Source organism: Umbelopsis ramanniana, assembly GCF_025399195.1.
Source record: "Umbelopsis ramanniana AG unplaced genomic scaffold K450scaffold_2, whole genome shotgun sequence".
Taxonomy (NCBI): Eukaryota; Fungi; Mucoromycota; class Umbelopsidomycetes; order Umbelopsidales; family Umbelopsidaceae; genus Umbelopsis; species Umbelopsis ramanniana.
The window spans coordinates 202,123-228,724 of record NW_026252088.1 but is presented as its reverse complement, the minus strand read 5'-3'; the positions used below and the strand labels follow the sequence as shown (position 1 = coordinate 228,724).

The following is a 26,602-nucleotide window of genomic DNA, read 5'->3' as shown; positions in this document are numbered from 1 at the left end:
AACAGCCTTGCTATTTTGTTTTCCGTGTCCCCTCAATCCAGCCATTCCGATGACGTAAATTTCTTACAAAACTTGATTTTTAAACTGTAAAGTAATTCAGCGGAGTTCAATTTTGGCGACATTGGACAGGGATTTGCTTGCTGACCCCAGGTGAAATGAAAAAATTTACGTGTCTTGTGTTCGGGGTCTCCTTTTCTCAGCTCGTTATGCAGGCGGTTTCAAAACGAAACAGAAAACGCACGAGCTTATTGACGAATCCAGTCTGAGCATAAGAAGCTCATATCTAAACATAAATGTTACGATCCTCAGCAATCCTTGTAGAATTTGGTTAAATCAATCATGATCAAACAGACTCTGGCAAACAGTCGTGGCACAAAATACCGAGAAAGTGAAAACAAAGTGTGATCAATTGTTTACCGTTTTGCCTTGTCATTCTGTGCTGCTGAAGCCCGATTTCTTTCAGGCCTGGGAATAATGCCTCATCACCAGGTCAATCACCGCTCCCGGTAACTTCCTGTGCATATATAAAGTGATGAACTCTCGCACGGTTCACACTGCTTTCGTTAATGCCATCGTTTAACTCGTAACCACAAATGACTCAAAGGGCCACTCTATTGCCGTCTTTCATAACAATATACCCTATCTTGCGTAGCGATACCACGGCTTCGTCTCCACGCTCACCAACCACTGGACATCGATGCAGTCACTGCCAACGTCGCTTTCACTCCTTGTTAAATCTGGACCATCATAGGCGCCTCTATCATCACATATAGCCACGTATACGATGATTTCCCGATGATTGACCCGAGCAAATCTCGAGATCAGCACATTCTTGTAATATATCACATCAAATCTCTTCATATCTAATGTAACATGTGCACAATTTTACGTACATTTGCATCATTCCTCCATTTAATATGCAATTTTCTCAAGAGCAATAAAAAATATTATCCTGTTGAGCTCATTCCATGCTATGCCTTGCGATATTTCGAGGAATATGATATTTTTTTTCCTCCATACTCTTGCTGCTTCATGCTAGAGTCACACGAGCTGACTGAGCGTTTGCCCCATGACATTTCTGACCTATCTTTTATTGATCCCGAACTGCGATCTTTCAGATAACCTCGTCACCATATGCTTCGTTCAGTCGCTTATGCAATAACGCACTAGTGATGAGACGCTTCCATCGTGTGTATATCTCCACCTCTTGCTTGGCAAGAGCTTTCCGAGATTCATGTGCCTGAGTCTCTTGCCATGCCTGATACAAAAACAATCCATTTTTAGGTAACCCGACTTAAACCGTCCGAAAAACACATCAGAAGGGCTGGATGACTAACCTCGAGCACCATTTCCTCGGCTTCAGCTGGCACAACTATGCCATTAACCACTGGCACGGATCGTTGCTTAACGAATTCAAACCCAATCTACAGAGTTCCCAATTAGAAAAAGGCACGCCAAGACATTCTAAGGGTTTGTAAAACTGGGGAATCTTACCACCGCATCTGCAAAATCCACCCCTAGTTTTCTAGCAACCTTGCCTATTCCTTGAATCGCGATATGACTTGCTCCAATAGGACACATATCTGGCTGGTATAAATCGACGTTTCCAAAGGAATTCTTGGGGATGACGCCCTAAACAGGAGGTAAAAGGTTAAATCTTTGCTTAGAAGAGCGGGATGTACAACCAATTCTGCATAAACCCTCACGTTGATCACATTTTGCGGCCTGAATTTCTCCGTTTGCCAGTAAGCGTAGCATCCAACTTGAAGCTCCTCGCCTTCTTGTCGAGCAATCTCTTTGGCGCGTTTCTTTTCCAGAGTTACCGCTCGAGCATTTACAGTCTTGATAGGTTGTTCACCTCGCTTGATACTTCTGCCTTGTTTCAACCAGGTTTCCATTGTACTGACAGGTTGAACAGCTGAGCGGGGGTATATGTTCTCTCCTTTGATTTTTCCAAGTACCGTGGCGTTGGGTTCCAGAATTTCAAACTTTTTCAGGTGTCGCTCTAACGCATACAAACGATGGTTGTTGAACCTACTGATGGAAGTAGGAATAGGCTCTTTCTCATTCAGAGACTCAAACTCTGTTTCTTCGTGTCGTTCACGATCTCCTAGTTTCCGTCGTCGGATAGTTTCGTAAAAATCGTCCCACCATGGCCGTCTTCCGATCTCTTTTTCAGATTTGGAAAGCTCCCGTCCCCGCAACCGATTCGTCTTTTCCCAGTTTGATGTGTATCGCCTTGTAACATCTATGCATCCATCACAGTCACTGTGATAAGCAATTACATAAGATAATATATTGTTTTTCGATGACACTGATGGTTCCATAGCCTTGGCTTCATCAATAAAGCCCCTGATAGGGTCTATTGGTATCCAGCGTGAAAGTGATTCATCGTAAATTTCTGCCCAGACGGTTGGCGGTTTAGATGTTGGGGAAGTGAGAGGGTTCGTTTCCTTTTTCTTCGAGCTACCGTCTTCTGGCGGTGGTGATAATCGTGGTGCAGGCGAACGAAATGGAAATTTCAAAGGCACTTTTGTTTCTTCGGTATGAGACGGTGGAAAGGTATCGTTTTGTTTGCTTTTATCCAAACCTTTTTTCTTGCGACTTTCGCTCGTTCGTTCAGCTGCTACACGGTACGATATTGGCTGAATGGAGCACACTAATCTTGCATCAATACCTACAGATCGCAGGATAGCAACAAAGAGTTCAGCTGATGTGTCTCTAGAGCCTTGCTTGGATACAAGGCATTTTATGAAATCCTCGCTGTTCATGATGAATTCCTCTCCACAAAAGGATGCCAAAATTGCTTTCTTTTCTGCCGGCTGAATGCTACATGAGTAACTGTCAAGTATTGGACTCCACATTTATACCCCAACTTACCAAAGAAGAAAGGTTGGAGAATAACAGGGAACGTATATTTTCGTCAAGAGTTTCAAACTCTTCATATGAATGAGTAGCTAGACCAGGGCTCGTCACTTTGAAGTAAGATCTCCACCAACTCGAAATCGCCCGTACGCATTTTTTTATATCAGAGCCGTTTGCCTCTAAAGCAGCGTATACATGATTTGGAATAACAGATTTGCAAAGACCCTTCAAGGGAAGGAGTTTAGTAGTTGATAACGTACAAATTCTGATATCTCATCAAATACCTTTATATCCTCCCTTGCACACCATTTATTTCGAAGCATATAGTGTCCAACAAGACATACCACATGCACATTGTGAAGCAGATCACGAACAATTCGATCAATTTCTAGTTCCAGTTTTGATTTTCTGTGATACTCGTGGGTTAACAAGTTGTCATAGAGTTTTTTGTGATGACCGTGATGATTGTTACCTGTTTTTGCTTTTTGGGGCTTCAAACGTAATTTCTACGTCTTTTATCTCTCGATCTTTCAATGGAGGATTTTTCATAGGCGTTTCCATTTCAGTTTCGGCTACAGTTTCCCAGTTCATATCCTCTTCGTTGTCGCTAGAGTCAGATCCGCTGGTATCTGGTTCATTTACCCACGGTAATGGTTTGCGCTCTATTTTCAATGGTATCCCACTTGAAGCGTCTGATAAGGAGCTATCAGATTCATTAGAGGTATCGTCTCTATATAATTCTTCCGGTAGTAAACGGTCTATACGGTCTCCTAAGGACAGATTGGGTGGCGGAGACGCTGCCTTGTTTACAGTCGCTTGGTCAGCATTGACTCTTGATGTATTCTTGGCTCCCTTTTCCTTTATGTTATCTTCTTTCTGCTTTCCTTTTCCCTTTTTATTGGAACTCTGTGAGACGTTAGTCAACTTTGCCGTCTCGTGCGAGGTTTTTCGTTTACTGCTGCGCGATTCCGTCTTGACATCAGGCGCCTCACTAGTCGATGATTTCCTTTTGCCTTTTCGAGCCATTTGCTTTCAGTTGAATGGTCCGTTTAAATTAACAATTCCAGCAAAAGCCTTGAAGCGTCTATGGAGGTATGACGAGTATTGCCACAAGGTCAGAGGTATTGGACGCTTTTTTCCGTTTCATGCTGTCTCCAAATTGACGGATGTGACGGTCTTCGAATACTGTGAGATTTTCAAAAATTGATATGATTCATACAAAACGTGATGTCATACATTTGATCAGTACTCTCCAAACAGACAGGGCATTAGCACGACTGACACTTAGACACTTCAAACAATGGCAGGCGATCATAACCTCCTAAAGGTCGACCCAGCAATCGAAAGATGGGCTCACCTCCGTGAAAATACCCATTTGTACTTTGGCTGGAACAAGAGAAACGTCCGTGCTGCTGCACTTTGGATGGTTGCCGTTCCCGTTGGCCTCACCATTTTGGCTTACAAGACTGATGTAAGTTTGTTGATGTGATTGTCTTCAATCTGTTAGCTTTGCTCTCACCACTAATTTTTATGTCTCTTCTCCCCTTGAATTAATAACACATTCACCTTATCTAAACACACTACCTTCCAACGTCATTTTACGATTGCAGCGCAAATGGGACTTCGCCGGTGCTGAAACCAAGGACCAGCTTCTTCAACGCCAACCCGCCGCTTCCGAAGAGAACTAGACGCTTTCTACTTTTTTAATGTACAACTCCACATTTCACCAATTGTTTCCGCCTTGTATAGTTTGATAAAAGCAATTTGTGTTGAGGAATCCATCGTTTGGTATGAACTGTTTGGGTATTGCCAACACATTTCCCGCTGAGGTTATAAGTACAAACTAGCTTTCAAGCTAAGTTTCGAGCACGAAGTTTCACAGGTTGAAAAATGGTTCCTTTTTCTCAATGTCACATTGAACAGTATGACAATATATTGGATGGTTATATTGGAATTAAATGATTTCAATGAATAATGTACACTATACAAAAAGAGGATGATATTACATCCTGTCTATTTAGTCGCTTGTTGACATGACGATGGAAAAATTGTTACATCCTTTCGCATCTTTCAAAAGCTTTTTTTTCCAGCTGGGTGTCTCGGAAACAATGGAACTGAGCTCAAATAGATAGTAGCCTAGCTTATTGCTATGATGATAGTCGATACATTTTGTATAGCCAATGGAGTCCATCATGGCCAGCAGATGGTCGTGTGTGAAGTATCGAGAGTTTGTGATGCATGGTAATGGTACGACAAAATACAGGAGCCGTGGATTCGTTGGACTGGAAGGAAAGAAGGCGCGCGTGTGCAATAGCATAGTTCCTATGAACATCATCAGTCAGCCTATACCTCGATCTAACAGTATAGTATATTCATCACTCCAGACATACCTCTGTCGACTGGATCGCCAACAAAATTAACCACTAAACTCAAGCAAACGATATCGTAGCGCTCGTCTTCCTTTTCTGGTGGCGGCATTTGCAAAAAGTCCTGTTGTTGGATGAGATGATGTTGAGGATTGAGATCGATTGGCGTGGTTTTGATCCATTTGTACTTTTCATAGTTGAACGGTGAGAGTGCGCCAACATCGAGAAGTTGCATAGGTTGATCCTTGTATCGCTCAGGTATAGATTCACGTTGTAGAACTCCCATCAGCCATTTTGAAGAATCGCCTCCTCTCGCTTTGCTCTGCCCAAGTTTAGAGGCGCGCTGGTACCAGTCTAATCCTCCCATCGATTCCATCTCGCTGAGAATCGATTGTCTTCTTTTTCCGGTTTGGGAGCTGTTAGTCTCCCCTTTCAGTTTTGCAAGTTCCTTATTGAGAACATGGAATCGTCTAATCAGCCGAGCTGTTTCGGTGGATGAGCTTTTGAAGTGAACATCAGGTCTTCTATCAACAGTCAGTGGTATCTTTTTGGAACGTTTCTTTGAACCCATGGCGAATCGAATTCAATGGTCTTCAAAGCATTAGCCTTTCAAAGCTCCAAAAAAAAAAATTAATAAAATGGTCGGCTTCTTTGGCCAATTCCAAGCCACTCCTTTCTGCACGATCTATATACCAGAATGGCGGCACGACAGATTATATTGACCCTATTCCACACTGAGCGTTGTGGACTGTGTGATAATGCCAAAGAGGCACTTTTGAGAGTGCAGAAAACCGTAAGCCACTGGTATTTGTTTGTGGCTCAATGTTGCAAATATAAAAATTGATAGGCATGTTTGTAGGTTCCCTTCACTCTCAAAGAGCTGAACCTGAATAAGCCAGAATGCCCCAAAGAGCTTGCAGAACGCTATGTGTTTGATACTCCTGTTGTGCATTTGAATGACAAGTTTTTACTGCAACATCGAGTGGATGAGCAGAAGCTTAAGCAGGTGCTGGAGGATTATCAAAAGACAGGAAAGCAGCCCACGCCATTTGTCTAGATCATCTATAAACCTTTTATTATGCGATACATGAGCTATCGTTTTATATCTTAGATAAAAAGTTGGGGATTACAAGGAGTATATCCCATGTGTCATTTGTAACATGCCTTTTGAGATACAATGAGGCAAATTAATCGAATGTACAACAATTACTTTATGTGGGGTCTAGAGCGTGCGAATATGTAACGAGAAGCCAATAAAATAACGGAAAAAACACAAAGAATAATAGTAATAAAAACTTGGTTGGTTGACATGCAGAGCCGGCTCAGATGTCGATAGCCAGGGTGATTGGTTCATTTACATAATAATACAGCAACCGCTTTTAGTCGATGACGAGGTGAAAGGATCCTCTGTCTTAGGAATGGGTCCCCACACTGACGGTACCAGAGGATCGCGCACTTCCTTGCAGTATGAAATTAGGCTAATGATGCAAGTTAGGGTCAATCGAACAAGCAAAGTCTTATCGGGATAATCAAGTTTGCAGGATGCCTTTCAACGTACCCTTTAGAAGCTTCGGAAACAGCTATGCGAGGGATGTCTAGTTGCTGCTTTTGTCTTTCATTGTACTCTATGATGCGCTTTAATTTCGCTTCTGACAAGTTCTGCGTTCTCCTTGCTGTCGATGTACGAGGGTAGCTGGACATGGCTGAAGACAGGCTGAACTTCGTATTCCCAGGTTTGAGTCGCTGCCAAAAAGTCAGAAAGCACGAGATCGTGACTGCACAATGTCGCAAACATCAGTATGAGCTGGCGGAGGTGAAAAAAAATACAATACTGAGATTAATCACATCTCGTCTCTTTAACCTTTTTCAGTGCAAGACATGATTCTCTCCCTTGCCAGGACTCCATTATTGCGAACGGTCTCAGTATCGACCTCTCGCATTGTTCCAACAGTCATTACTCGAAGATGTCTGGCTACCACCACTGACGCTAAAGACACACAAAACCTGGTGGAGAAAATTGTCCAAAAATATGCCCTAGACTTGCCTGAAGGATATTTGGTCAAGAGTGGCGACTACGTGACGATTCGCCCTCATCATGTTCTTACCCACGACAATACCGGTGCTGTTATTCCCAAGTAAGTCTTCTTGGTAACAACTGTATTTTGACCGTTATAGGTGCTGACTGATAGAGTATTACCCCAGGTTCAAGTCCATTGGTGCAACCAAGTTCAATAACCCACGTCAACCGGTCTTTGCATTGGATCACGATGTTCAAAACAAAAGCGAGAAGAATATTGAGAAATACCGCAAGATTGAACAATTCGGAAAGGACCATAAAGTTGATTTCTACCCAGCTGGACGGGGTATCGGTCATCAAATTATGATCGAAGAAGGTTATGCCTTCCCATACACTTTGACTGTGGCCTCTGATTCGCACTCAAACATGTATGGTGGTATTGGTGCTTTGGGTACACCCGTTGTTCGTACTGATGCCGCTGCTATCTGGGCCACTGGACGTACCTGGTGGCAAATTCCACCTGTTGTTAAGGTCGATCTTCAAGGAACTCTTCCAGCAGGTGTGACAGGAAAGGATGTCATCATCACATTGTGTGGTTTGTTCAACAAGGATGAGGTTCTCAACACTGCAATCGAATTTCACGGCAGTGAGGAAACCATGAAGGCAATTTCGCTTGAGGATCGTCTAGCTATTGCTAATATGACCACTGAATGGGGTGCTCTTGCTGGTGTCTTCCCAGTGGACGACTTGACCATCGAATACTTGCAGAAGAGACAAAAGCGCCTGGAATTGGAACAATTTGAGAAAGGAAATGGCTCAGCCTCTCATCCTCGCATCAACGACCAAACCATTCAAGAATTGGTCAACAACCCTATCAAGGCATCTCCCAACGCCACCTACGCCAAGCGTTTGACTCTGGATCTTTCAACTCTGTCGCCCCATATCTCTGGCCCTAACTCAGTCAAGGTTGCCAATACCCTTGCTGCTTTGGAGAAGGAGGACATTGCCATTAACAAGGCATACTTGGTCTCCTGTGTCAACTCCCGAGCTGGCGATTTGCGTCAAGCCGCCGCTGTCATGAAAGGAAAGAAGGTTAAGGAAGGTGTAGAATTCTATATTGCAGCTGCTTCTTCAGAGGTTCAAAAGGAAGTTGTTGAATCTGGAGACTGGGATGTTCTGGTCAATGCTGGTGCCAAGGTTCTTCCTGCTGGATGTGGACCATGCGTTGGATTGGGTACAGGATTGCTCAAGGATGGTGAAGTCGGTATTTCTGCCACCAACCGTAACTTCAAGGGTCGTATGGGATCCCCTAGTGCCAAGGCCTACCTTGCATCACCAGGTAATTTAAAAAAAACATTCATGATAGTGTGAATGGAACCCATGTAACTAACATTCATACTGATCAGCCGTGGTTGCTGCATCTGCCATTGCTGGAAAGATTGTTGGACCCAACGGAACTACTCAATCCACTGCAGAGCCCAAATTCACCATTGAAACTTTGAACACCAACAAGGAAGACGATGATTCCAGCAGCACTGAAGTTTTGCCTAACTTCCCATCTACCATCAAAGGAGAACTACTTTTCTGTCATGCAGACAATCTCAATACCGACGGCATTTACCCTGGAAAATACACCTACAACGATGATATGACCACAGACGATATGCGCAAGGTCGTCATGGAGAACTATGATCCCAAGTTCGTTGATATTGTAAAGAATTCTGATGTCCTGGTTGGCGGTTTCAACTTTGGTACTGGCTCATCTAGAGAGCAAGCTGCTACAGCCATCAAGTCACGGGGCATTACCATCATGATTGCTGGATCCTTCTCTGATATTTTCAAGCGTAACTCCATCAACAATGCACTTTTGCTTCTTGAATCCCCTGAACTTGTCAATGACCTGAAGAACAACGTTGGTACGTCTGATCTGACCAAGCGTACTGGATGGAATGCGGAGATCAAGGTTGGTGAAGGAAAGGTGATTGTCAAGCAGGCTGATGGTAGCGAAAAGGTCTACAAAGTTGGCGTTCTCGGCAAAAGTGTCCAAGAGTTGTGGTTGGATGGTGGCCTTGAAGGCTGGGTGAAGCAGCGATTGTAAAGCTGCAATTGTAAAGTGACACGAATTCTTTTTTTTTTCTTCTTCTTTTTTTTTTTTCATCCACGTTTACATAAACCCCATTTTGCAAGATCCCAAAAATCTGTCATGCTCATATTTAGATCAATAAAACGACTTTCCCTAATTGACTTTGAAAGAAAAGGCTCCATATTTTATTATGATTGATAGCCTACAGCAATGTACATGTTGCTTTGAATGAGTAATTATGATACACCTATGAAAAGGACCTTTATAGTAGTGATTATAATTTAGTAGACTTTTAGTGCTATAAATTATTTGGTCACGGCGAAATCCCCGTGGTCATTTTCATATGCAATGGTAAAACTAGCGTTGGAATGATGATGGTGCTAACAAGAGGGGCTACAGAAAAATCCTGCACAACAATTACTCGTGTTGATGGTTTCTGATCGATTAGAACATGGATTCCAGCAAATTTGTTGCTGCGGCTTGCCACCCGAAGCAGGGAATAATAGAACTCCAAGTGTAACCATTAGTCCTGTGGTCATGACGATGGCTATCATGGTCAACAGCATACGAGTCTTATACACTGTTTGTTCTCCAGCACTCAATGTTAATTCATCGTATCCCAGTCCATTGAACCCCAGCACCTCGTCGTCATCGCGAGCGGCAGCTGTATAAGGCGGAGGTGCTAATCTATAGGCCAAAGCTGGTTTTGAAATCTCATCGTAAGACGGCAGCGCCTCCCCAGATAGTGATGGAGCCATGTCTATTAGCTGAGTTGTCGGTGTGGTATTCTAAATTGGCCGGAAGGAAAGGAAGGAAAGGAGGAAAAGATGCCTTGCTTTTCGTATGCCAGCATTACCACAGGGTCAATGGAAATAGTACAAAAATCTTGCCGCGCCGATTATCAGGCAATTTTATGAGCAATGAACCTATAGTGCCGAGACTATTGAACAGAGCCACAAAGCAGAATACCACTATACATGCTGTTGAGCTTTCTATCCTAAACATACTTTATATTGGGCGGTCATTGAATGATATGTTGAGGCAGTTTTGCTCTCTCAATGATATGATGTTGACAAGTATTGGCTTGTGCATTGCCAACACTGAGGTCGACAAATGACCAAATATGGAAATCCCACTTTTGATCCGTAAGACTTGCAACATATATCCATTTTTTTAAACACGAGTATTGAAGAGAATACCATGAAGCAACCATACTATGGGCTCCGTCGATTGATCGGGCACCAGCACATGTTGTTTTCTTCAACCTTGGTCGTTTTAAATTTCGGACTTATTATGACATTTGTCGAAGCGGGTAATTATAAACTGCGACGTGACTAGCGTTTTTGACAGGGCATCAACTTGAATCATTTTCGAGCCATGTAACAAATTCAAGCAGGCATTGAAATGCTATTATTTTATTGATGCAATATCACCTGTCTTCATTAAATTGTTTCATCACTAAGCTATTTGTCATGTATCATCTTACTGTAATTCAACCGTATCCCCCTTCCGTTGATAAAAAAAAAAAGGTACTTTAATCCACGACGACCCGGGTCCCTGCAAACCCATTCATACCAACGCACTGCAGATATCATAAACCATACTCCGCTTGTCCACTATCATGATGGTTATCGGCATTAGCGTCAAATTGAAAACCGGATGCTGTTCACTATCATGATTGGCATAGAGTCAGTCTCTCTATACTGAAGATAAGCCATGCACACCATGTTGGGGCATTAGGTGGATGACAGAGCTGATAGATGCCGGAACGAACAAAATAAAACCTTATGATGTGGTGTTAGAAGCCAACTGTAGGTTAAAGACCATAAAAGCTGGCTGGTGGTGAATGACGTTAACGCTTAGCAACACCTTTATAGGCGAAACAAAGGTCCCGAAACCAAAAATTTTGTCAAGCCGATAAAATCGATTCGACGAACATATAAATATCAAGGTATGTCGATACGAGCTTATTTAGGTTTCACCTAATCATTTTATTTTCTGAATTTTTCTCTGCTGTCCACTATGATACCGTCCCAAGCAAACTCTACAGGCTCCATTCCTCAACTCGATGACATGGTCCATCCCTTTATTTCCACCACACTTGGTAGCGAGGTTCAATACGACTCGTCAGTAGCGTCATCACCCATCGCCACCCCAGGAAACGAGTACAAGTACACACAATCAAGAAGTGCTCCTCTCTCTACTGCAGTCTTGAAGGACTTGGCTCTTCTTACCGATGAAGTCATCCACACCTCAAGATTGAATGATATCCGTAACAAAAAGGGTTATATTATCGATATGGATGGCGTTATTTATCATGTAAGTAAACAAAGTGAGCAGTGTGGGGTTGGGATCATAGACTTTGTGGCTAACATTCATGCTTTGCAATAGGGCTCTACTTTGTTACCTGGAGCCAAGGAATTCGTCCAGTTCTTGCATGATAACAACAAGGAATTTTTGTTCTTGACAAACAACTCGGCACCTACGCCCAGAGAACTGAAACAAAAGTTGGGTCGTCTCGGAATTGATGTCGATGAAAGCCGATTTTACACTGCCGCTTTGGCTACCGCCCAATTCCTCTCTACTCAGATGCCTGAAGGAGGTTCCTGCTATGTTATTGGCGAGCCAGGATTGACCTTTGCTCTCTATTCCAAGGGATTCTATATGAATGATGTCAACCCTGACTATGTTGTCCTTGGAGAAGGACCTTCATACGATTATGAAAAGATGTGCAAGGCTGTCTCTTTGGTGATGAAGGGAGCAAAGTTGATCGCAACCAATTTGGATGTAGAGACCCTCAACTCCAAGGGAGAGGTTATTCCAAGCTGTGGAGCTTTCACCGCTGCCATTGAACTTGTTACCAAGACCAAGGCCTTCTTCTGCGGCAAGCCTTCCGCTCTCATCATGCGTTATGCCCAGCGATCATTGGGAATAAACCATGAAGATACCTGCATCATTGGCGACCGTATGGATACTGAGTAAGTCACATTCTTAAAGTCATCTCGTTGCTGCAAGATATACGTTGCTAAATCATGAAACTTGTGTTTGCAGTATTGTTGCTGGTGTGACTTCTCAAATTGACCCTGTGTTGGTCCTTTCTGGCGTAACGAAAATGGATGACCTTCGCAACTTCACCTACCGTCCCTACGTCATCCTTGGTGGTGTCTATGAGATCCCTTACAACCCGGAACAACAGAACTGAAGAGGTGGTTCATTAAGCAAGCGATTATCAATTGGTTATCTACTATCCGGCCAATTGCTTTTTCGTACAGTATTTCTATTGTATAGTAACGCACTGAGCGTTTTGCCCCCATTCCCAATATTTCCACGCATCATCCACTATAAACTTTGTAATTATTTTTTTTTATCAATCAATTGTGTCTGTAGCTGGCGGCACGATGCGCTTGAGTGTGCGCTCGCTTATATTTTGTGCGTCATGATTGTTAAAATGGTTCAGGATGTAAAAATGACAAAAGCAACGTCGAAGAAAAGAGTCACTAGTAGCAAACAATAATGATCTAAAATGTTATGAATAGATACCGGCCGTACGATAGTTCCCGCAGGAACGCTGACTCTGGTCTTACGTTCGCCAGGGCGGCATCATCGGCAATGTGTTTTTCCCTTGGATTATCTGATCAAGACTGCCCACATCCGAGCGATGTAGCTCTGTATGGGAGAGATAGAAACACAAGCTGTTTTAAAATTGCATAAATAATTTCTTCTTCAAACTGTGTGTGTCTCTTCGTACCCATGCTTGCTTTCATTTGCGTGTCATTTGCTTGACAACAGAAAAATGTGCTTCTTTTCATGGTGATGCGGACCTTAAAAATTCCGAGGATGCATTGGAGAGTCTTGATTGGCTAGAGCTTTGAGTTCACCAAATTTCACCCACTAAAGTTGTTCCAGCGTTCATTCCATAACCCATTGTCCAAGATCAGCCTTTTTCAATGCCAAAGCAGGGATCTGTCTTGAGTAGGTTCCGTAGCCTCGACGCATACGCAAAGACTCTTGATGATTTCCGAGTCAAAACTACAAGTGGTGCAGCAGGTTAGATCATTCAACTAATTTTCATCCACTTTTGGCCCGTCCCCCCTGAGTTTCTGACCTTGCCTTCATCCCATTTGTCGAAATTCAACATGCAGTAACCATCATCAGTGGTCTTCTCATTGCTATATTGGTGTTATCAGAATTATCTGCATATAGAACCTCGGTCATGAAGCCAGAATTAGTTATCGACAAGGGACGTAAGGATAAGCTTCCCATCACTTTTAATGTGACGTTCCCAAAGATCCCTTGCTATTGTAAGTTTAGGTGGTTGATGAAGCCATGTCGGCTAGATATCTAACTTCTTCATGGTACAGTGCTTAGCGTGGATATCATGGATGATTCCGGTCAACATCTTTCAGGATTTACACATGATGTTTATAAGGTGCGACTTGATTTAGCCGGAAATCAAATTGAATCTGAGAAAGCGCATAGTAAGTAGAACAATGCGACTGTATACAGGCAGCATTGTATTGCCATTGCCTGTTTATGGTAGTGATCCCTAACCTGATGCAACGTTGTAGAACTCGGTGACAATAGCGAAGGAGCGGAACTCGCATTGAAGCAAGACGACCCTGATCATTGTGGAAGCTGTTACGGAGCACCCTCCCCACATGAAAATGGGTGCTGTAATACTTGCGAAGACGTACGAGAAGCATATATCAAGGCGGGATGGGGGTTCAACGACCCTTCTATGTATGAACAATGTGTCAAAGAAGGTTGGCGCGATAAAATTGAAACCCAGTCCAATGAAGGTTGCAACATCCATGGTCACCTCCAAGTGAACAAGGTCCGCGGTAACTTCCATATTGCTCCTGGACAGTCCTTCCAACAATCACACATGCATGTCCACGATATGGCTGGGTACATTGCTGGCGCCCCGGATGGCCACAAGTTTGACTTTACACATCATATTAACAAGCTTCAATTCGGCGATGTGATCCCTGATAAAATGAAGCGACGTACAGCCAAAGGAACACCTGTAGAGCTCACAAATCCATTGGATAACACCAGTCGTGTTACGAATGATTGTAAGTTGTTCTGTTTGAGCGCTGATAGATAATATTGTTGAACTGGCCCCGTTTCACCTCCAATGGCCACGTCTCTTTTATCACTTTGTAAACCGGCTATTAACGTATATTCTCATCTACAGTTGGTATGATGTATCAGTATTTTTTGAAGATTGTTTCCACCGAATTCAGATATCTGAATGGAATGAAGCTTTACACCAACCAATACTCAGTGACCGAACACGAAAGAGGGATCATAACTAGACAGGGCCAAGAAGGTTTGCCGGGTACGTAAGCGAACGTCATGTGCATATATCCATCAGTACCATTGCTAATCCCTTTCTGTTCCATCCATGCATGAACCGATATAGGCGTCTTTTTCAACTTGGACATCTCACCCATGTTGGTTATATATCAGGAAACACGACCCTCCTTCACCAGTTTCTTAACTGGCGTTTGTGCCATTGTAGGTGGTATTTTTACTGTGGCAGGAATCGTTGATTCTGTCGTTTACCGAGCTGAACGCCAGCTCCGTAAGAAGATGGAGCTTGGCAAAGCGCTTTGATTGAGCTGATGGAAGACAACGTCAGTTGGAAGAAAACTTTAAAATAAAAATACATGAATCGGGAATACACGAATGAGAAACACAGAATGACAACTGTTTGGGGTATACAACGTGCAAGAAAGGATCAACTCAAAACAGGAACCGTATACTCCATCTTACGTGGAAAAAGGTGTCAGGTGAACCTTGGCCACCGTAGGCAATTCAATTGTAAAATGCTCCCAATTACACTTGAATGGACGAGGAAGACACATAGATACAATCATCTGGATGTATGACCGCGACTCATTATAAGTATATGGGGAAATTGAGGACGGAGATGTGAACAGCAGAAAAAAAAAAAAAGAAAAAAAAAATCCACATCTCGATTTTAACGATGAGCGCGCGGATATGAAAAGGTTTAGGCGGGCAGCGGGGTTTTCTCGCATTACCTCTTCATTTTTTGCCCTACCCAGCAATCTGTATAAAGGTGAATCCCTGATCACAAAATGGTGACTACCCGAAGACGTGCTGCAGCAGAACGTACTGCCTCCTCAACCTCAGCAGATACTCCTCCCGCCTTTCGACGAACGCGCTCATCCATGGCCAAAAAAAACCAAGGATCTACCACCGTCAGCTCATCCAAGCTTAATCCCGTCACCAAGCACTATGAGTAAGCGAACAGAGTTGTACTCCAAACAAGCATACACATACTTATTTACATCATTAGGTTTGGAGGACCCATTGGCGCAATTGGGATGATCGTAGGTTTACCAGCTGTGGTGTTGTTTTTCGCCACCTTTTGCGATGCCACCGGTTATCCTTCTCAAAACTTTTGGAACATCTCTGTGAACAATTTACGTATATGGTTATCATGGGAGAACATCCAAAAGAACGTTAATGTGTGGGCGTTTGCGTGGTATTTTGGTTTTCTAATTAACTTGGCTGTCATGTCCGTGTCTTTGCCCGGTAACATGGTGGACGGCACCAAGTTACGTGATGGACGCGTTTTGAAGTACAAGATAAATGGTAAGTAGCCAAGTGACACACTTGGAAAGTAAAAGAAGAAAGTGTCCATACTAATGACTTGCCTTCGCACCACCTCACTAGCTCTCGGTTGCTTGCAAGCCTTGATTACCATGAATGCTATGATGTTCAGAGGCGCTGGTATCAACGCTCTAGGCTGGGTGTACGACAATTACCTGTCGTTTTGCTTAGCCTCCATCCTCACGTCCTTCTTGGTGTCTGCATATGTTTACTACACTAGCTTCAAACCTGGTAAAATGCTGGCTTTAGGAGGTAACACAGGCACTGCGGTCTACGATGTAAGTTATGTTGTTATTTTGACGATCCATAGCAACCAGCTAATCGCTCATGCCACCCCTTGAAAAAAAAAATTGCTTGTTTCAATCAATCCTTTTTCAACATGCCAGTTCATGATTGGACGAGAACTCAACCCACGTATCAGAGATTTTGATATTAAATTCTTTGTTGAATTGCGACCCAACTTGATCGGATGGCTTCTCATGGATATCTGTATGGCTGCCAAGCAATACACCAATCTAGGCCGTGTCACGAACAGCATGGTCCTCGTTGTGTTTGCGCAAGTGTTGTATATTGTGGATGCTTTATACAATGAGGTAAGTGCAAGGAAGGCTTGGCTATAAAAGCTATATTTTTTGTAGTGAACGGACGGGGCATCAAACAACAACAAATTGCTAGCAAACAAATATAACAACATGAAAGATGCGTGAAAGGAGGGTCCCTAAGGGGTCATTTGAGCAACCCAAGGAGAGCAAAAGGGGGGAACACCATCCCCTCGATTTTTCTAACATAATTCCCGTTTGGGGCACTCTTTCCATAGTCTGCTATTTTAACCACGATGGACATCACAACCGACGGATTTGGGTTTATGCTGGCATTTGGTAATTTATGCTGGGTTCCTATGGTGTACTGTATGCAAGCACGCTATTTGGTGGATTTCCCTGTGGACCTTCATTATTGGCAAATAGCGGTGATTGTCGGTCTGCTGGCTGGCGGTTATTACATCTTCAGAGCGGCTAACGGGGAAAAGGACAGATTTAGGACCGATCCGCATGCACCTGAGGTCAAGCGTGAGTTGATTGTTGTCAAGGGCTAATTTAGGGTATCCGCGGAAAAACTAAGGGACCTTTTTCTTATTTTATTTTAGATCTCAAGTATATTCAAACGTCCACCGGCAGCCGACTTATCACGAGCAGCTGGTGGGGAAGAGCTAGACACATTAATTATCTTGGAGACCTGATGATGGGGCTTGCTTATTGCCTACCTTGTGGATTCGGGTCCCCCATCCCATATTTTTACGCCATTTATTTCACAATCTTGCTTGTACACCGTGAACGACGAGATGACGAAAAGTGTCACAAGAAGTATGGAAAAGATTGGGAGAAATACTGTGAGATTGTCAAAAGCAGAATCCTTCCAGGTAAGGAAACTGGACAGAAGTGTAATCGGACAAAAGGGAGAAATCCAAAACTCAAAATAAATTTGCTGACTTCCCCCCCCCAGGCGTTTACTAGGGCTTACTGGTTTTTTTTTATACATGAACAATTTAAAATAAAAAAATCCCATCATCGCGGGGATATTTTCTTTCTGGTGGGTTTAAACCAGTTATTGGGTTCATGTAGCCAGCCACGATGCTCTGATGGTTACACACATCTCCTTGAACACGCAAGATCAACAACGCCTAATGAAACACAAACAGTTCTATGAATGTGAATATATTTGAACGAACTATGTATTAGTGGTGGGTTAAAAGGGGTGTGTGTGTACATTGCTGGGGACTGGGCAGAAAGAAAAAAAAAAGAAATCAATAACAATATTTACAAATGGACAAATGTGAGGAGAGAGGGGAGATATCTCGTCAAGATACACATTGTGTTTGTTGTACAACATGGGGGGGGGAAACTAAGGTAGGGCATGAAGCAAAAAGAAGGTTGGAGTGTAAAAAAAAGTCTAGACACGCACATGCCCAGCATGTGGAATATGACGCATTTTGGTTGCCAGACCAAAGTTTGAGATGAAAGGCATCAACATCATCGGGTCGAACTGCGGTAGAGTGTACACGGCGGTTGGGGCCACCATCTCAATTGAGGAATACGACGGTGTGTGATGATAGGGCTGGAAACTTGTAACATTATTGCTGCTGACCCGTCTCCTTTTCATGTGACCTTCCATTGTTGTGCGAGAACGTTTGGCGTGCATCACTAATTGTGGCTGGCGAATAAGTTCTTCCAAGTACTTGAGCCATTCTAGATATTGTAACTCCGGCACATGCAGGGAATATCCGATGGCTATTAAGAATTCGGTCTCACTCTTGTTCAAATCGTCTAATGGGATGCGAGACACTTGGGCCCATGTACGAGACGCATAGGTACTGTCATCCAAGAACTTGGAAGCAAGCATGAGGGATGCGACCAGTAATCGATATTCAGAGCCCGCAGCTCCAGTTTGAGCGTGACCTTGTCGTAACAAAGACACATACTTGAGTGATAAAATCACCACCGATGAACTAACTTGCATGGTGGAAAGTAGGTTGCGACTGAATTGTCGAAATGATTCTTGCTGTTGCGCTTCATTGTAGGAAACTCCATACCATATCATGAGCAGGACCGAAGAAGCAAAATCAGCCCACTCAAAGTTGTTGCTGGACGTTGTGGTGGTGGTAGGCATTGCAAATGAATTGTGATGAAGGTTGAAATGCTGCAATCGGGTGGTTTGGAAAAAAAACAAGAACAAAAATTTAATGAAAGAGGGAGTTTGGAAAATAAATAAAAAATCTGATTATAATAAAAATAATATAAACTGCATTTACCATAAGGGCGGAATCGGAGCACAATGGGGAACGTCCAAACCACATTTGTCGCACACTGCTGCTGATCAAAATGGAGCGAAACGAAATAACACGTTTTTCAATAAACTTCCTTTTCTACTAAGGAAGTGGGGGGAGCGGTCCCTTCCCGCCCCAGTTCAAAAGCTGGCTACCCCTTTCTCATGCCCCCCAACTCCAAAATAGCACCGTCAATGAAAGCGTAACATCATCCATTTTTAAAACCAATCTCCATTTGAAATTCCTTTGCATTCTTATTTACCCTTCGCCTACGTATGTAATGTAACGCCACTCTTCGAACCCAACGCTACCTTCTTTGGGCACAATGTCCCATATGAGGTACACCCTTCTAAGGTCAGCCTGTCCGTTGAAAAAGAGCAGCCCAGTCAAGGGAACGAAGCAAACCAAAGGGGGTCGGACGGCGCAGAGTAATGAAGACATGACTGTAAACAATATCCTTAAGATTCTCCTGACGTGATATCATTTGATCAGATCATCGCTGCGAGATCGGTTCTGTGTGTGTTGACCCAGTGCAAGGCGAGGCGATGCGAATCATGATGCGAGGCTGAGATAGGAAAACAAATGTTATATTCCAAAAGCGGTAGGACTAGTAACATACCTGACGACCATGGCTGTTTCGGCAATATAGTACGATTCGGAATGTTATTTAGTGAGCTAGTGGGGGCACTGTCAACTTGAAAGGGGAGTGGTATGGAAGCTGCCCAAATACTATGAGGTGAGGTGCGCAGGGTCACGGTTCGAACGACTAATGGGGAAAAATAGCCAAACTTACAGTAGGTAAGGAACGCCTCAACAATGGAGGCCTTTGGAATTGGGGGGGGCACTCGGCTAAGAGGGACAGTTACTTGATGACCATTTCCAATTGCGGAAGTTAGCATGGCATGGCATGGCAGGGCAGTCAGTTGAAGTTGAGTTGAGCGCCAAAACAAAAAAAAAACACGCACCCCCCCGCGGCAGTCCGGTGCAACCTAGGCAATGATTGGTTTCTCCCGTGGGGGAAAACAGAAAGCGCCACAGAACACACACCTTTGGCTATTTTGGGTTCTTCTGTGACATTTGAGAAAACCCATCTGGATGTTGAGCTACCTCACGTGAAACAGCCGAATCTCACACACCTTCCGTATTGTTTGTTGTAGCCTTGGTTTTTTAATTGCCGTACACCTATTTGGTTGCTAAACCGCATACGCAAGCCTAATTACCTTTTTCTTCACATTGTCGATGCTGTAAAAAAGAAATTTCCACATAATACCCTCGGAAACTATAGGTGCCTCAGAAAATCTTATTCTCCCGCCAAATGGTTTCATGAACACCCCGCACTACCGACTGCTCTGAAAGTGAAAACCGTCATATTAGAACCCCTTCTACTCCCTTTGGAAACCTTTTCATAATACCATGATTGGCAGTCAGGCCAGGTACATCATAGGCTTGACCTGCTATGGTCCAAACGAGTGACAAGGATGAGGTCAAATTTTTAGCCCTTGTAGGGTCCATCAGGCGGGGTGGAGTTGAAATGGCTATACCTAATTTTGTTCTGGCCCACGCCCAATCCTTGCGTATCCAAACGCACGCAATAAAAATAATAATATTACATGGGTCAATTAGCCCTTATTTGAGCAGAACATAAGACGAACCACAAAAACTCATTAATGAAATAATTCAATGAGAATGACTGTAAATAACAAGAGTTTGCACTCACTAGGGTCGCCCAGTCTTGTCGAACCCACGTACTTTCATTGTATGCGCATAAAGCCAAGAGGACCCAGTCGAAACAGCGGCATTAAGATGTAGAATGTTCCCGAAACTTTGTTCATGGCTACGATATCGATGCCAAGGCGGCTGGCTCACACACTTCTAACTCGGTGTCAAATTTTTTAGTTGTGACGCCATTTAAGTTCAGCTTGGGGACAGAAATTGGCCTAGTGGGATGTATTTATGCTACCGACGATGTCTTGGCGAAACAAACTTGATAGGAACAAACGGCGAGATCGTTGGCTAGTGAGCATATAGCAGCTGAAAGTTAGTTCACCACGTTGTGCAAAGAGCATTGCCACCTTGGAAAGCCTTTGGGTAGTGTGGCAGGATGAACAGACTAACAGTGGCGCACCCTGAGCATATGAAACCCAAATTACATGCTAAAATTTTAGCTGTGTATGATGATGCAGTCAATTGCGCAATGACTGGATAAAGCTTTATCCCCTGATGATGGTTAGAAAGAAGGGTGCTCTGTATGCTGCCCTTCTCGTTGGTAAAGAAGAAGTGTACGTGGTGGATATGCAGAAGCCAATAAGGTGCTTTGATTGCGCCTCATGCGTCTGGCCAAAATTAGGGCTCAACCAGACAGATCAGACATGAACAAAGCAAAACCCGCTTCAACCGTTGGTTATATCAACAGTCACCTGCGGCCCTTTTCCCTCGTTCTTTCACCTCTCTCTTTTCACTCCTTTCTTTATCCCATATGGCTGCATCTCTAACAGACACCGCATTATTCGCCGGCATAATAGTACTGGCCATCGCCCTTTTGATGATCTTATTTGTCTATGCATTCAACAACTCACGGCCTGGTATCTATCTGGATGATGAAAACTCTTCACAGGCTGGTCCACCGTCGTCATTTTCAAGTCCTGCAGCCGAATTCCCTGTATCTATGCATCAAGTCGACCACCCTGTACCAACAAAGCACGCACAATCCATCCTTCCCTTATAAGCTGAACTTTTGTTAAAAATACGATACCTCACCCTTTCTTCCTGTAAAGCTGTACGATAATAAATTAACTCAAGTCCCCCATTCATGCGTGACTTGATTTCCCCCGTTTAACCAATTTTTTTAAATTATTCATTTTTTTCAAGAACTCCATTCACCCACTATGCCAGCTGCTGTCATTGACGGAAAGGCTATTTCACAGTGAGTAGTTCAGCCTTGCCAAACTTTGTCGCTTAAAGGAAAAGTAACCCGGGATCTAGATCGCTGCGCGATCAACTTAAGGCCGACATTGCCAAGCTGAAGGAGGCTCAGCCAGCAGTCAATCCTAAATTAGCACTTATACAAGTAGGCACTCGATCTGATTCCTCGAGCTACATTCGACTAAAGCAGAAAGCTGCTGCAGAGGTATAGCGTGAACTTTCCAAATTAGCCTTTGTAGAGCTTATCTGATCCCTTCTTCCGGTCAGGCTGGTATCGAGTTTGCACTTCATCAATTTCCTGAAACAGCTACTCTCAATGATATCTTGAGCCAAATTCAAATATTGAATGAGGACAATTCAGTCCATGGCCTGTTGGTACAATTGCCTTTACCCGAGCATATTGACGAAGCCCTTGTCATTGATGCTATTAGCCCTAAAAAGGATGTCGACGGGTGGGTTGCTCCTTCTTGAGATGAAAGTGCCTTTGTTTACCTATGTTTATACCTATTTCTAAACCCCCCCCCCTTCCTCGGCATCTTAGCCTCCATCCTGTCAATGTTGGAAAGTTGGTGGTCAGAGGAAGTGCGCCGTTGATTCAACCCTGCACACCAAAGGGCATTATGGAATTGATTCGGTCAACTGGTAGACATATATTTTCACTGGTTCAGCTATAATGTTTAAGTCAGCTATTTCTTAACTTTCGGCTGCTTAGGTATCACTATTGAAGGAAAGAATGCCACGGTAGTTGGCCGGGGTGACTTGGTGGTAAGCTTAGAACGGGTGGTACTAGCGCAGGGAACAGAAATCTAACCCCTACTTTTGACATTTACTTCTATGACTTAGGGCGCTCCCATGTCGTTGTTGTTAACTTCAGCTAATGCAACTGTGACGCTTTGTCACACCAAGACAAGCGACATTGTTGATCATGTAAGAACAGCCCGGCGACCTCCACTGAAAATAGATACATTCAATCTTGACTCATATCAAAACAGATTAAGAGAGCCGATATCTTGGTCGTGGCTATAGGACAAGCCAATTATGTACAAGGTGACTGGATTAAACCGGGAGCTGTCGTCATTGATGTGGGCATGAATTATGTTCCAGGTAAGTAGCTTTGACATTATGCGTAAATTGACTACTTGGGGTATTGAACGCGTATTCCATTCTTAGACTCGAGCAAGAAGTCAGGTTATCGAACTGTCGGCGATGTGGATTATGCGGCTGCGAGCAAAGTAGCTGGCCACATTACCCCCGTACCTGGCGGTGTAGGCCCTATGACGGTTGCAATGTTAATGGACAACGTATATTTGGTCGCAAAAAGTAGCAGTCAATAATGAAGCACTTTGAGCGATGTCAATCTCATGTTGACATCGTGTTATAGAAGCCTCCACGCATAAGGCAGTGTCTTTATTGCCTGCACTTTAAAAAATAAATAAAATATTTCAGACCTTTAGACATACGGTGTAGCTATGTGCATGTCTGCATCTCTTTTCGGCACGACCATATCCAAGCTGTGATTGCATGGAATATTTCAAAAATGTCCATATCTTCGGTATTTTTATCGCTTTATTAAAAAAAAAAAATCAAATGGAGCTAATGTATCTAATGGCACCAATTACTGTAATTTGTTCTCACTCACATAATTTTTTCTAGTCTTGAATCTACCGGCAGCGGCGTAAGTCGCCAAGGTCTAGCGGCAATGCACGTCTGCCGATAAATTGCCTTGAATTGTCTTGAACTTTGTTCTATCGGAGAACGATTGAACAAAAAACTTGCAGACTCATTTGAAAGATCCAAAAAAGTCATATTATATAACATGACGTGAAATTGGTTGATGTACGGGTGCAAGAAAAAAAGTGCAAGAAATCCTCTCCATCTGACCAGTATTTGCTGTGATACAATATGCTTCGTGTAGCCTGGAATATGTGGAATAGAGGGCATTTGGTATGAAGAGACTAACGAAATGGGAATGGCTTTTTACAACTCCTTCAGATGGAGCAATACAGGTCGTGTACTGGGAGTAAAATTAGCTTGCAGCTTGTGAACCAGATCGACACATTTGCGAAAGCCCGTCGCACCTTGACCGCCACCAAATGTGGTGGTGGAACTTGTTCAATGGTCCCTCTCGTCCCGCTCCATCCTGTTCTTTGTCTAGCGCAAGGTCCCCCCCTCATTCATACCCTAACGCATCGTCCTTTTCAAATGCAGTAAGCGGGAATATGATTGAGGTTACCATAAGCATATTTTTTGTGCAAACTCGGTGTAAATTCGGACGAGTTTGGCATGTTGACATGTGGAGGAGCGCATAACCGGGATCCCTCTGATTATTAGCTTGAACTCTATTATGATAGAACACTATGCTCAAACGTGCATTCGCTTTCATGTTCTTATGATACTGCATGTTATGATGGCGGAAACAATGTATAAAATGTCCCATTCAGTTTGCCCATGTGGCTTTCAACAAGAAGGCCGATCTTGTAAATTTGGGAGAAATGGCGTGCGGAGCAAGTGTTTCCAAAAATTTCTATTTTTAAAATGACGGCATTTGGCTGCCTACTCGTTCGTTTATTTTTTTTCGTCAAGCTTTAATATATGGTACAAGTTGAGGGCGGCTTTTTTTGAAAGGAAAAAAGAAATTATGTTGGGAGCCTGATAGTTAAGATTCTAGTAATAAAACAGGAATATAAGGAATTACATAAGAAAAAATAGTATTTAGAAGAAGAGGGTGCCAACAGTGAGAACGACGAAGACGGCTACGGCAGAGCCACTAAATGGAAATTCTTTGGAACTGGCTGCTGCAGCGTCAACAGAGGCTGCGGCAGGGGGACTTGAGGATTGAGATGGCTGTGCTGATGCCATTATAGATGATGTTGCCGTCGTAGTAGCGTTCAGGCATAGCTGAGTATAAGCTTTGTTGGTGAGATCAATACTGGTTTGTGGGCACTTATTGGTCACAACGCACTGTTGAACAGTGCTATTAAAGGTTGGATTGGTGCAGGCACATTGAAGTGAAGCGTCGTCGAAGGTGAATTGCGAACCACACACACTATGTCCGGTATTCTGGAGAACATGAGTGAACATTAGACCAGAGTCAAAATCATCGAGGTTATTCCCGAGAAAAGACGAACTTACCAAGACGCATGTCTCTATACATAAGCCAATTTCATCGAGTGGCGGTAATGCTGATGTGTTGAAGGCGCATACTATGGTTACAAGGAGCAAAAAGCATAATGCTTTCAACATTACAACCGAGATTATTGGAGTGGAGTGCAAAGAGAAAGTTTTATGGCCTGTTCCAAAAAATGTGCTTCAAATTTTGCCACCACTTATTGCCTTTTGTGTCACGTGGAGATCCCTATCCCTACCAAACCGGCGTATTCTTTGTGACCCAGCCGTTAGAGTTCCTCAAACCATCCGTTTTATTGCCATTTCGGTCTAGAATTCGCTACCTATTGCGATTTCAAAATGTGTACCAACGAATTTCACCAGAGAAGCAGCTTATTCGAAAGATCAAGACATACTTGATGCTCTTGGCAAAAATAGCCTCCGAATGACATCATTGATGTCGCTTTTTACAAAATTGCCATGACAGGCTGTCAGCTGACTGGAATCAAGGCAACAATAGAAAACCGCCTTTCAACAGGCAGTCATGGGGACAGAGATCTCGTTGCTGTGAGTTACTCTTAGTCTATCCCTTCTATACTGTTCGATACATCGCAGTTTCTCAATCTTCGTCGTGCTGTGACCAATATAATGATTTAAATTTGCTGAACAAAACGTATCATCCCACCTTTATTTCTTGTTTATTTGCGATTGCATTCGTTATTTTTATCTAGGCAGGTGATTGTACTATTTTTGAAAGATTGCCGCTAGTAGGTAAAAGCGTATTTTTATAACACTCTAGGAGTACCTTGAAGGTTGTGAATAAGAGACTTTCGACTCAAGGTAAGATCAAATGAAATGGTTCCCGTTGGCATTTTAAAATCGATTGTTTTACGAATTCCATTTTGAGAACAGAGAAGCCTATTTCAAAGGAACATAGCGCAGGCAACATAGCGTTTATCTCCATATGATATCGGTATGTATTTTTCTATAGTGTATTATATTTACACTGTAATATATATTATTTACAAAACCAAGCTCCTGATCAATATACCACTGAACATCATAAGCAAAAGAAGGGTACGAATCAAACCCCCAATTGTGACACCAATTGACTTGTGGAAAAAAGTGTTCTTCAATGTGAACTACAAGGGAGTACGAGATGTTGTGGAGGTGTACGGCGGCTAATACAGTCTAATAGACCTGCCTTTCAATGCTGCATTTGTCCAATGGACCACGTTGGTAGACCATCAACTAAATAGTTTCAATTCATGATTGCCATTACGAAAAGATAGAGTTTGCAAGGTTAAGCAATGTTGACACTGATGAACATGAAACTGAAATGAATACAGTTTAACATGTCCCATTGGCTTCGGCTATATAATAGACACTCTCATAATGCATGTTTGATGGGAGACGACGGCATTAATTTCATTGGTGTAACATTTGAGACTCCCCAATATGCACTTTTCCACGCATTTCGCAATGATGTACGTCGAGATGCGTTATCTAATTCCTTTGAATCTACCACCTCAACATGCGCCTCCTCCTCATTTGAGTGAAAAAAATTGGGGATAAAGTACTCTTAGAGGTACGTACACGGACATGTACAGTTTTTGGTCGAATTGGCGTATTATTTTTCCCTTTTTGCACAGACAGACCGCTGCTGAAGATGAAACCAATTTCTGAAAGTGGGCAGGCATTTGAACAGCTATTTATCGCAGCACATCAGGAATAAATTAGGTTATGGCCTGACACTCTGTAGCAGGTAACCTCTGCAGTTA

The 26,602-nt window shown here is 43.2% G+C and overlaps 16 protein-coding genes across 16 annotated transcripts; 9 read left to right on the top strand and 7 right to left on the bottom strand.

Moving 5' to 3' along the window:
• Positions 1 to 987: 987 nt before the first annotated feature.
• K450DRAFT_218542 (uncharacterized protein) lies at positions 988 to 4,028 on the bottom strand. Its single transcript, XM_051585225.1, has 7 exons — positions 3,338 to 4,028; positions 3,150 to 3,273; positions 2,881 to 3,090; positions 1,707 to 2,822; positions 1,495 to 1,632; positions 1,338 to 1,424; positions 988 to 1,258 (listed from the first exon to the last, which is right to left on the bottom strand). The coding sequence occupies exons 1-7, from the start codon at positions 3,889 to 3,891 to the stop codon at positions 1,115 to 1,117; spliced, it is 2,373 nt and encodes a 790-aa protein (XP_051449187.1). The 5' UTR covers positions 3,892 to 4,028; the 3' UTR covers positions 988 to 1,114.
• Positions 4,029 to 4,787, top strand: K450DRAFT_218540 (uncharacterized protein). The gene has a single exon (XM_051585224.1). The coding sequence runs from the start codon at positions 4,166 to 4,168 to the stop codon at positions 4,352 to 4,354; it is 189 nt and encodes a 62-aa protein (XP_051449186.1). The 5' UTR covers positions 4,029 to 4,165; the 3' UTR covers positions 4,355 to 4,787.
• Positions 4,788 to 4,882: 95 nt separating this feature from the next.
• K450DRAFT_168729 (uncharacterized protein) lies at positions 4,883 to 5,802 on the bottom strand (the record flags this gene model as incomplete). Its single annotated transcript, XM_051584081.1, has 2 exons — positions 4,883 to 5,187; positions 5,256 to 5,802. 2 exons carry the CDS (start codon positions 5,800 to 5,802, stop codon positions 4,883 to 4,885), a joined length of 852 nt encoding a protein of 283 aa, XP_051449185.1.
• Positions 5,803 to 5,928: 126 nt separating this feature from the next.
• K450DRAFT_267555 (uncharacterized protein) lies at positions 5,929 to 6,288 on the top strand (the record flags this gene model as incomplete). The annotated part of the gene is made up of 2 exons (XM_051592846.1): positions 5,929 to 6,024; positions 6,091 to 6,288. The coding sequence occupies 2 exons, from the start codon at positions 5,929 to 5,931 to the stop codon at positions 6,286 to 6,288; spliced, it is 294 nt and encodes a 97-aa protein (XP_051449184.1).
• A 297-nt stretch (positions 6,289 to 6,585) lies between these two features.
• On the bottom strand, positions 6,586 to 6,887 carry K450DRAFT_153790 (uncharacterized protein; the record flags this gene model as incomplete). The annotated part of the gene is made up of 2 exons (XM_051583957.1): positions 6,586 to 6,709; positions 6,790 to 6,887. Coding segments are annotated over 2 exons (222 nt in total), but the record flags the coding sequence as incomplete, so codon positions are not given.
• Positions 6,888 to 7,092: 205 nt separating this feature from the next.
• K450DRAFT_218537 (uncharacterized protein) lies at positions 7,093 to 9,491 on the top strand. The gene is made up of 3 exons (XM_051585223.1): positions 7,093 to 7,366; positions 7,434 to 8,587; positions 8,655 to 9,491. The coding sequence occupies exons 1-3, from the start codon at positions 7,110 to 7,112 to the stop codon at positions 9,344 to 9,346; spliced, it is 2,103 nt and encodes a 700-aa protein (XP_051449182.1). The 5' UTR covers positions 7,093 to 7,109; the 3' UTR covers positions 9,347 to 9,491.
• Position 9,492: 1 nt separating this feature from the next.
• K450DRAFT_218535 (uncharacterized protein) lies at positions 9,493 to 10,190 on the bottom strand. The gene has a single exon (XM_051585222.1). The coding sequence runs from the start codon at positions 10,087 to 10,089 to the stop codon at positions 9,712 to 9,714; it is 378 nt and encodes a 125-aa protein (XP_051449181.1). The 5' UTR covers positions 10,090 to 10,190; the 3' UTR covers positions 9,493 to 9,711.
• A 1,105-nt stretch (positions 10,191 to 11,295) lies between these two features.
• K450DRAFT_218533 (uncharacterized protein) lies at positions 11,296 to 12,840 on the top strand. The gene is made up of 3 exons (XM_051585221.1): positions 11,296 to 11,650; positions 11,723 to 12,309; positions 12,383 to 12,840. Exons 1-3 carry the CDS (start codon positions 11,354 to 11,356, stop codon positions 12,531 to 12,533), a joined length of 1,035 nt encoding a protein of 344 aa, XP_051449180.1. The 5' UTR covers positions 11,296 to 11,353; the 3' UTR covers positions 12,534 to 12,840.
• Positions 12,841 to 13,230: 390 nt separating this feature from the next.
• On the top strand, positions 13,231 to 15,301 carry K450DRAFT_218527 (uncharacterized protein). The gene is made up of 6 exons (XM_051585220.1): positions 13,231 to 13,378; positions 13,474 to 13,632; positions 13,693 to 13,809; positions 13,900 to 14,406; positions 14,529 to 14,672; positions 14,757 to 15,301. Exons 1-6 carry the CDS (start codon positions 13,279 to 13,281, stop codon positions 14,948 to 14,950), a joined length of 1,221 nt encoding a protein of 406 aa, XP_051449179.1. The 5' UTR covers positions 13,231 to 13,278; the 3' UTR covers positions 14,951 to 15,301.
• K450DRAFT_218525 (uncharacterized protein) lies at positions 15,029 to 15,828 on the bottom strand. Its single transcript, XM_051585219.1, has one exon. The coding sequence runs from the start codon at positions 15,373 to 15,375 to the stop codon at positions 15,106 to 15,108; it is 270 nt and encodes an 89-aa protein (XP_051449178.1). The 5' UTR covers positions 15,376 to 15,828; the 3' UTR covers positions 15,029 to 15,105.
• On the top strand, positions 15,300 to 17,661 carry K450DRAFT_218518 (uncharacterized protein). The gene is made up of 7 exons (XM_051585218.1): positions 15,300 to 15,599; positions 15,657 to 15,955; positions 16,037 to 16,251; positions 16,360 to 16,566; positions 16,791 to 17,040; positions 17,118 to 17,390; positions 17,474 to 17,661. Exons 1-7 carry the CDS (start codon positions 15,436 to 15,438, stop codon positions 17,482 to 17,484), a joined length of 1,419 nt encoding a protein of 472 aa, XP_051449177.1. The 5' UTR covers positions 15,300 to 15,435; the 3' UTR covers positions 17,485 to 17,661.
• Positions 17,662 to 17,669: 8 nt separating this feature from the next.
• On the bottom strand, positions 17,670 to 18,722 carry K450DRAFT_218513 (uncharacterized protein). Its single transcript, XM_051585217.1, has one exon. It carries the CDS (start codon positions 18,635 to 18,637, stop codon positions 17,921 to 17,923), a length of 717 nt encoding a protein of 238 aa, XP_051449176.1. The 5' UTR covers positions 18,638 to 18,722; the 3' UTR covers positions 17,670 to 17,920.
• Positions 18,723 to 21,017: 2,295 nt separating this feature from the next.
• On the top strand, positions 21,018 to 21,519 carry K450DRAFT_267547 (uncharacterized protein; the record flags this gene model as incomplete). The annotated part of the gene is made up of 3 exons (XM_051592845.1): positions 21,018 to 21,073; positions 21,142 to 21,194; positions 21,290 to 21,519. 3 exons carry the CDS (start codon positions 21,018 to 21,020, stop codon positions 21,517 to 21,519), a joined length of 339 nt encoding a protein of 112 aa, XP_051449175.1.
• K450DRAFT_218510 (uncharacterized protein) lies at positions 21,202 to 23,178 on the top strand. The gene is made up of 8 exons (XM_051585216.1): positions 21,202 to 21,717; positions 21,777 to 21,921; positions 21,984 to 22,168; positions 22,258 to 22,358; positions 22,429 to 22,481; positions 22,560 to 22,643; positions 22,709 to 22,820; positions 22,887 to 23,178. Exons 1-8 carry the CDS (start codon positions 21,680 to 21,682, stop codon positions 23,048 to 23,050), a joined length of 882 nt encoding a protein of 293 aa, XP_051449174.1. The 5' UTR covers positions 21,202 to 21,679; the 3' UTR covers positions 23,051 to 23,178.
• A 1,054-nt stretch (positions 23,179 to 24,232) lies between these two features.
• K450DRAFT_218506 (uncharacterized protein) lies at positions 24,233 to 25,155 on the bottom strand. The gene has a single exon (XM_051585215.1). The coding sequence runs from the start codon at positions 24,957 to 24,959 to the stop codon at positions 24,429 to 24,431; it is 531 nt and encodes a 176-aa protein (XP_051449173.1). The 5' UTR covers positions 24,960 to 25,155; the 3' UTR covers positions 24,233 to 24,428.
• A 474-nt stretch (positions 25,156 to 25,629) lies between these two features.
• On the top strand, positions 25,630 to 26,091 carry K450DRAFT_218505 (uncharacterized protein). The gene is made up of 2 exons (XM_051585214.1): positions 25,630 to 25,661; positions 25,734 to 26,091. The coding sequence occupies exon 2, from the start codon at positions 25,797 to 25,799 to the stop codon at positions 26,004 to 26,006; it is 210 nt and encodes a 69-aa protein (XP_051449172.1). The 5' UTR covers positions 25,630 to 25,661; positions 25,734 to 25,796; the 3' UTR covers positions 26,007 to 26,091.
• Positions 26,092 to 26,602: the final 511 nt, after the last annotated feature.

What these genes read in the sequence shown, in the direction of transcription:
- K450DRAFT_218542 (XM_051585225.1), bottom strand. Translation starts at nt 3,891, where the DNA reads ATGGCTCGAAAAGGCAAAAGGAAATCATCGACTAGTGAGGCGCCTGAT. An exon ending in GTGCAAGGGAGGATATAAAG is followed by an intron (nt 3,091 to 3,149) that starts GTATTTGATGAG and finishes CTTCCCTTGAAG; the next exon opens with GGTCTTTGCAAATCTGTTAT. An exon ending in GGCCGCAAAATGTGATCAAC is followed by an intron (nt 1,633 to 1,706) that starts GTGAGGGTTTAT and finishes CCTCCTGTTTAG; the next exon opens with GGCGTCATCCCCAAGAATTC.
- K450DRAFT_218540 (XM_051585224.1), top strand. Translation starts at nt 4,166, where the DNA reads ATGGCAGGCGATCATAACCTCCTAAAGGTCGACCCAGCAATCGAAAGA.
- K450DRAFT_218537 (XM_051585223.1), top strand. Translation starts at nt 7,110, where the DNA reads ATGATTCTCTCCCTTGCCAGGACTCCATTATTGCGAACGGTCTCAGTA. An exon ending in ACCGGTGCTGTTATTCCCAA is followed by an intron (nt 7,367 to 7,433) that starts GTAAGTCTTCTT and finishes GTATTACCCCAG; the next exon opens with GTTCAAGTCCATTGGTGCAA. An exon ending in GGCCTACCTTGCATCACCAG is followed by an intron (nt 8,588 to 8,654) that starts GTAATTTAAAAA and finishes CATACTGATCAG; the next exon opens with CCGTGGTTGCTGCATCTGCC.
- K450DRAFT_218535 (XM_051585222.1), bottom strand. Translation starts at nt 10,089, where the DNA reads ATGGCTCCATCACTATCTGGGGAGGCGCTGCCGTCTTACGATGAGATT.
- K450DRAFT_218533 (XM_051585221.1), top strand. Translation starts at nt 11,354, where the DNA reads ATGATACCGTCCCAAGCAAACTCTACAGGCTCCATTCCTCAACTCGAT. An exon ending in TGGATGGCGTTATTTATCAT is followed by an intron (nt 11,651 to 11,722) that starts GTAAGTAAACAA and finishes GCTTTGCAATAG; the next exon opens with GGCTCTACTTTGTTACCTGG. An exon ending in GGCGACCGTATGGATACTGA is followed by an intron (nt 12,310 to 12,382) that starts GTAAGTCACATT and finishes TTGTGTTTGCAG; the next exon opens with TATTGTTGCTGGTGTGACTT.
- K450DRAFT_218527 (XM_051585220.1), top strand. Translation starts at nt 13,279, where the DNA reads ATGCCAAAGCAGGGATCTGTCTTGAGTAGGTTCCGTAGCCTCGACGCA. An exon ending in AACTACAAGTGGTGCAGCAG is followed by an intron (nt 13,379 to 13,473) that starts GTTAGATCATTC and finishes TTCAACATGCAG; the next exon opens with TAACCATCATCAGTGGTCTT. An exon ending in CCCAAAGATCCCTTGCTATT is followed by an intron (nt 13,633 to 13,692) that starts GTAAGTTTAGGT and finishes TTCATGGTACAG; the next exon opens with TGCTTAGCGTGGATATCATG.
- K450DRAFT_218525 (XM_051585219.1), bottom strand. Translation starts at nt 15,375, where the DNA reads ATGCGAGAAAACCCCGCTGCCCGCCTAAACCTTTTCATATCCGCGCGC.
- K450DRAFT_218518 (XM_051585218.1), top strand. Translation starts at nt 15,436, where the DNA reads ATGGTGACTACCCGAAGACGTGCTGCAGCAGAACGTACTGCCTCCTCA. An exon ending in CCCGTCACCAAGCACTATGA is followed by an intron (nt 15,600 to 15,656) that starts GTAAGCGAACAG and finishes TTACATCATTAG; the next exon opens with GTTTGGAGGACCCATTGGCG. An exon ending in GCATGCACCTGAGGTCAAGC is followed by an intron (nt 17,041 to 17,117) that starts GTGAGTTGATTG and finishes ATTTTATTTTAG; the next exon opens with ATCTCAAGTATATTCAAACG.
- K450DRAFT_218513 (XM_051585217.1), bottom strand. Translation starts at nt 18,637, where the DNA reads ATGCCTACCACCACCACAACGTCCAGCAACAACTTTGAGTGGGCTGAT.
- K450DRAFT_218510 (XM_051585216.1), top strand. Translation starts at nt 21,680, where the DNA reads ATGCCAGCTGCTGTCATTGACGGAAAGGCTATTTCACA. An exon ending in TTGGCCGGGGTGACTTGGTG is followed by an intron (nt 22,482 to 22,559) that starts GTAAGCTTAGAA and finishes TCTATGACTTAG; the next exon opens with GGCGCTCCCATGTCGTTGTT. An exon ending in GGGCATGAATTATGTTCCAG is followed by an intron (nt 22,821 to 22,886) that starts GTAAGTAGCTTT and finishes TTCCATTCTTAG; the next exon opens with ACTCGAGCAAGAAGTCAGGT.
- K450DRAFT_218506 (XM_051585215.1), bottom strand. Translation starts at nt 24,959, where the DNA reads ATGTTGAAAGCATTATGCTTTTTGCTCCTTGTAACCATAGTATGCGCC.
- K450DRAFT_218505 (XM_051585214.1), top strand. Translation starts at nt 25,797, where the DNA reads ATGTATTTTTCTATAGTGTATTATATTTACACTGTAATATATATTATT.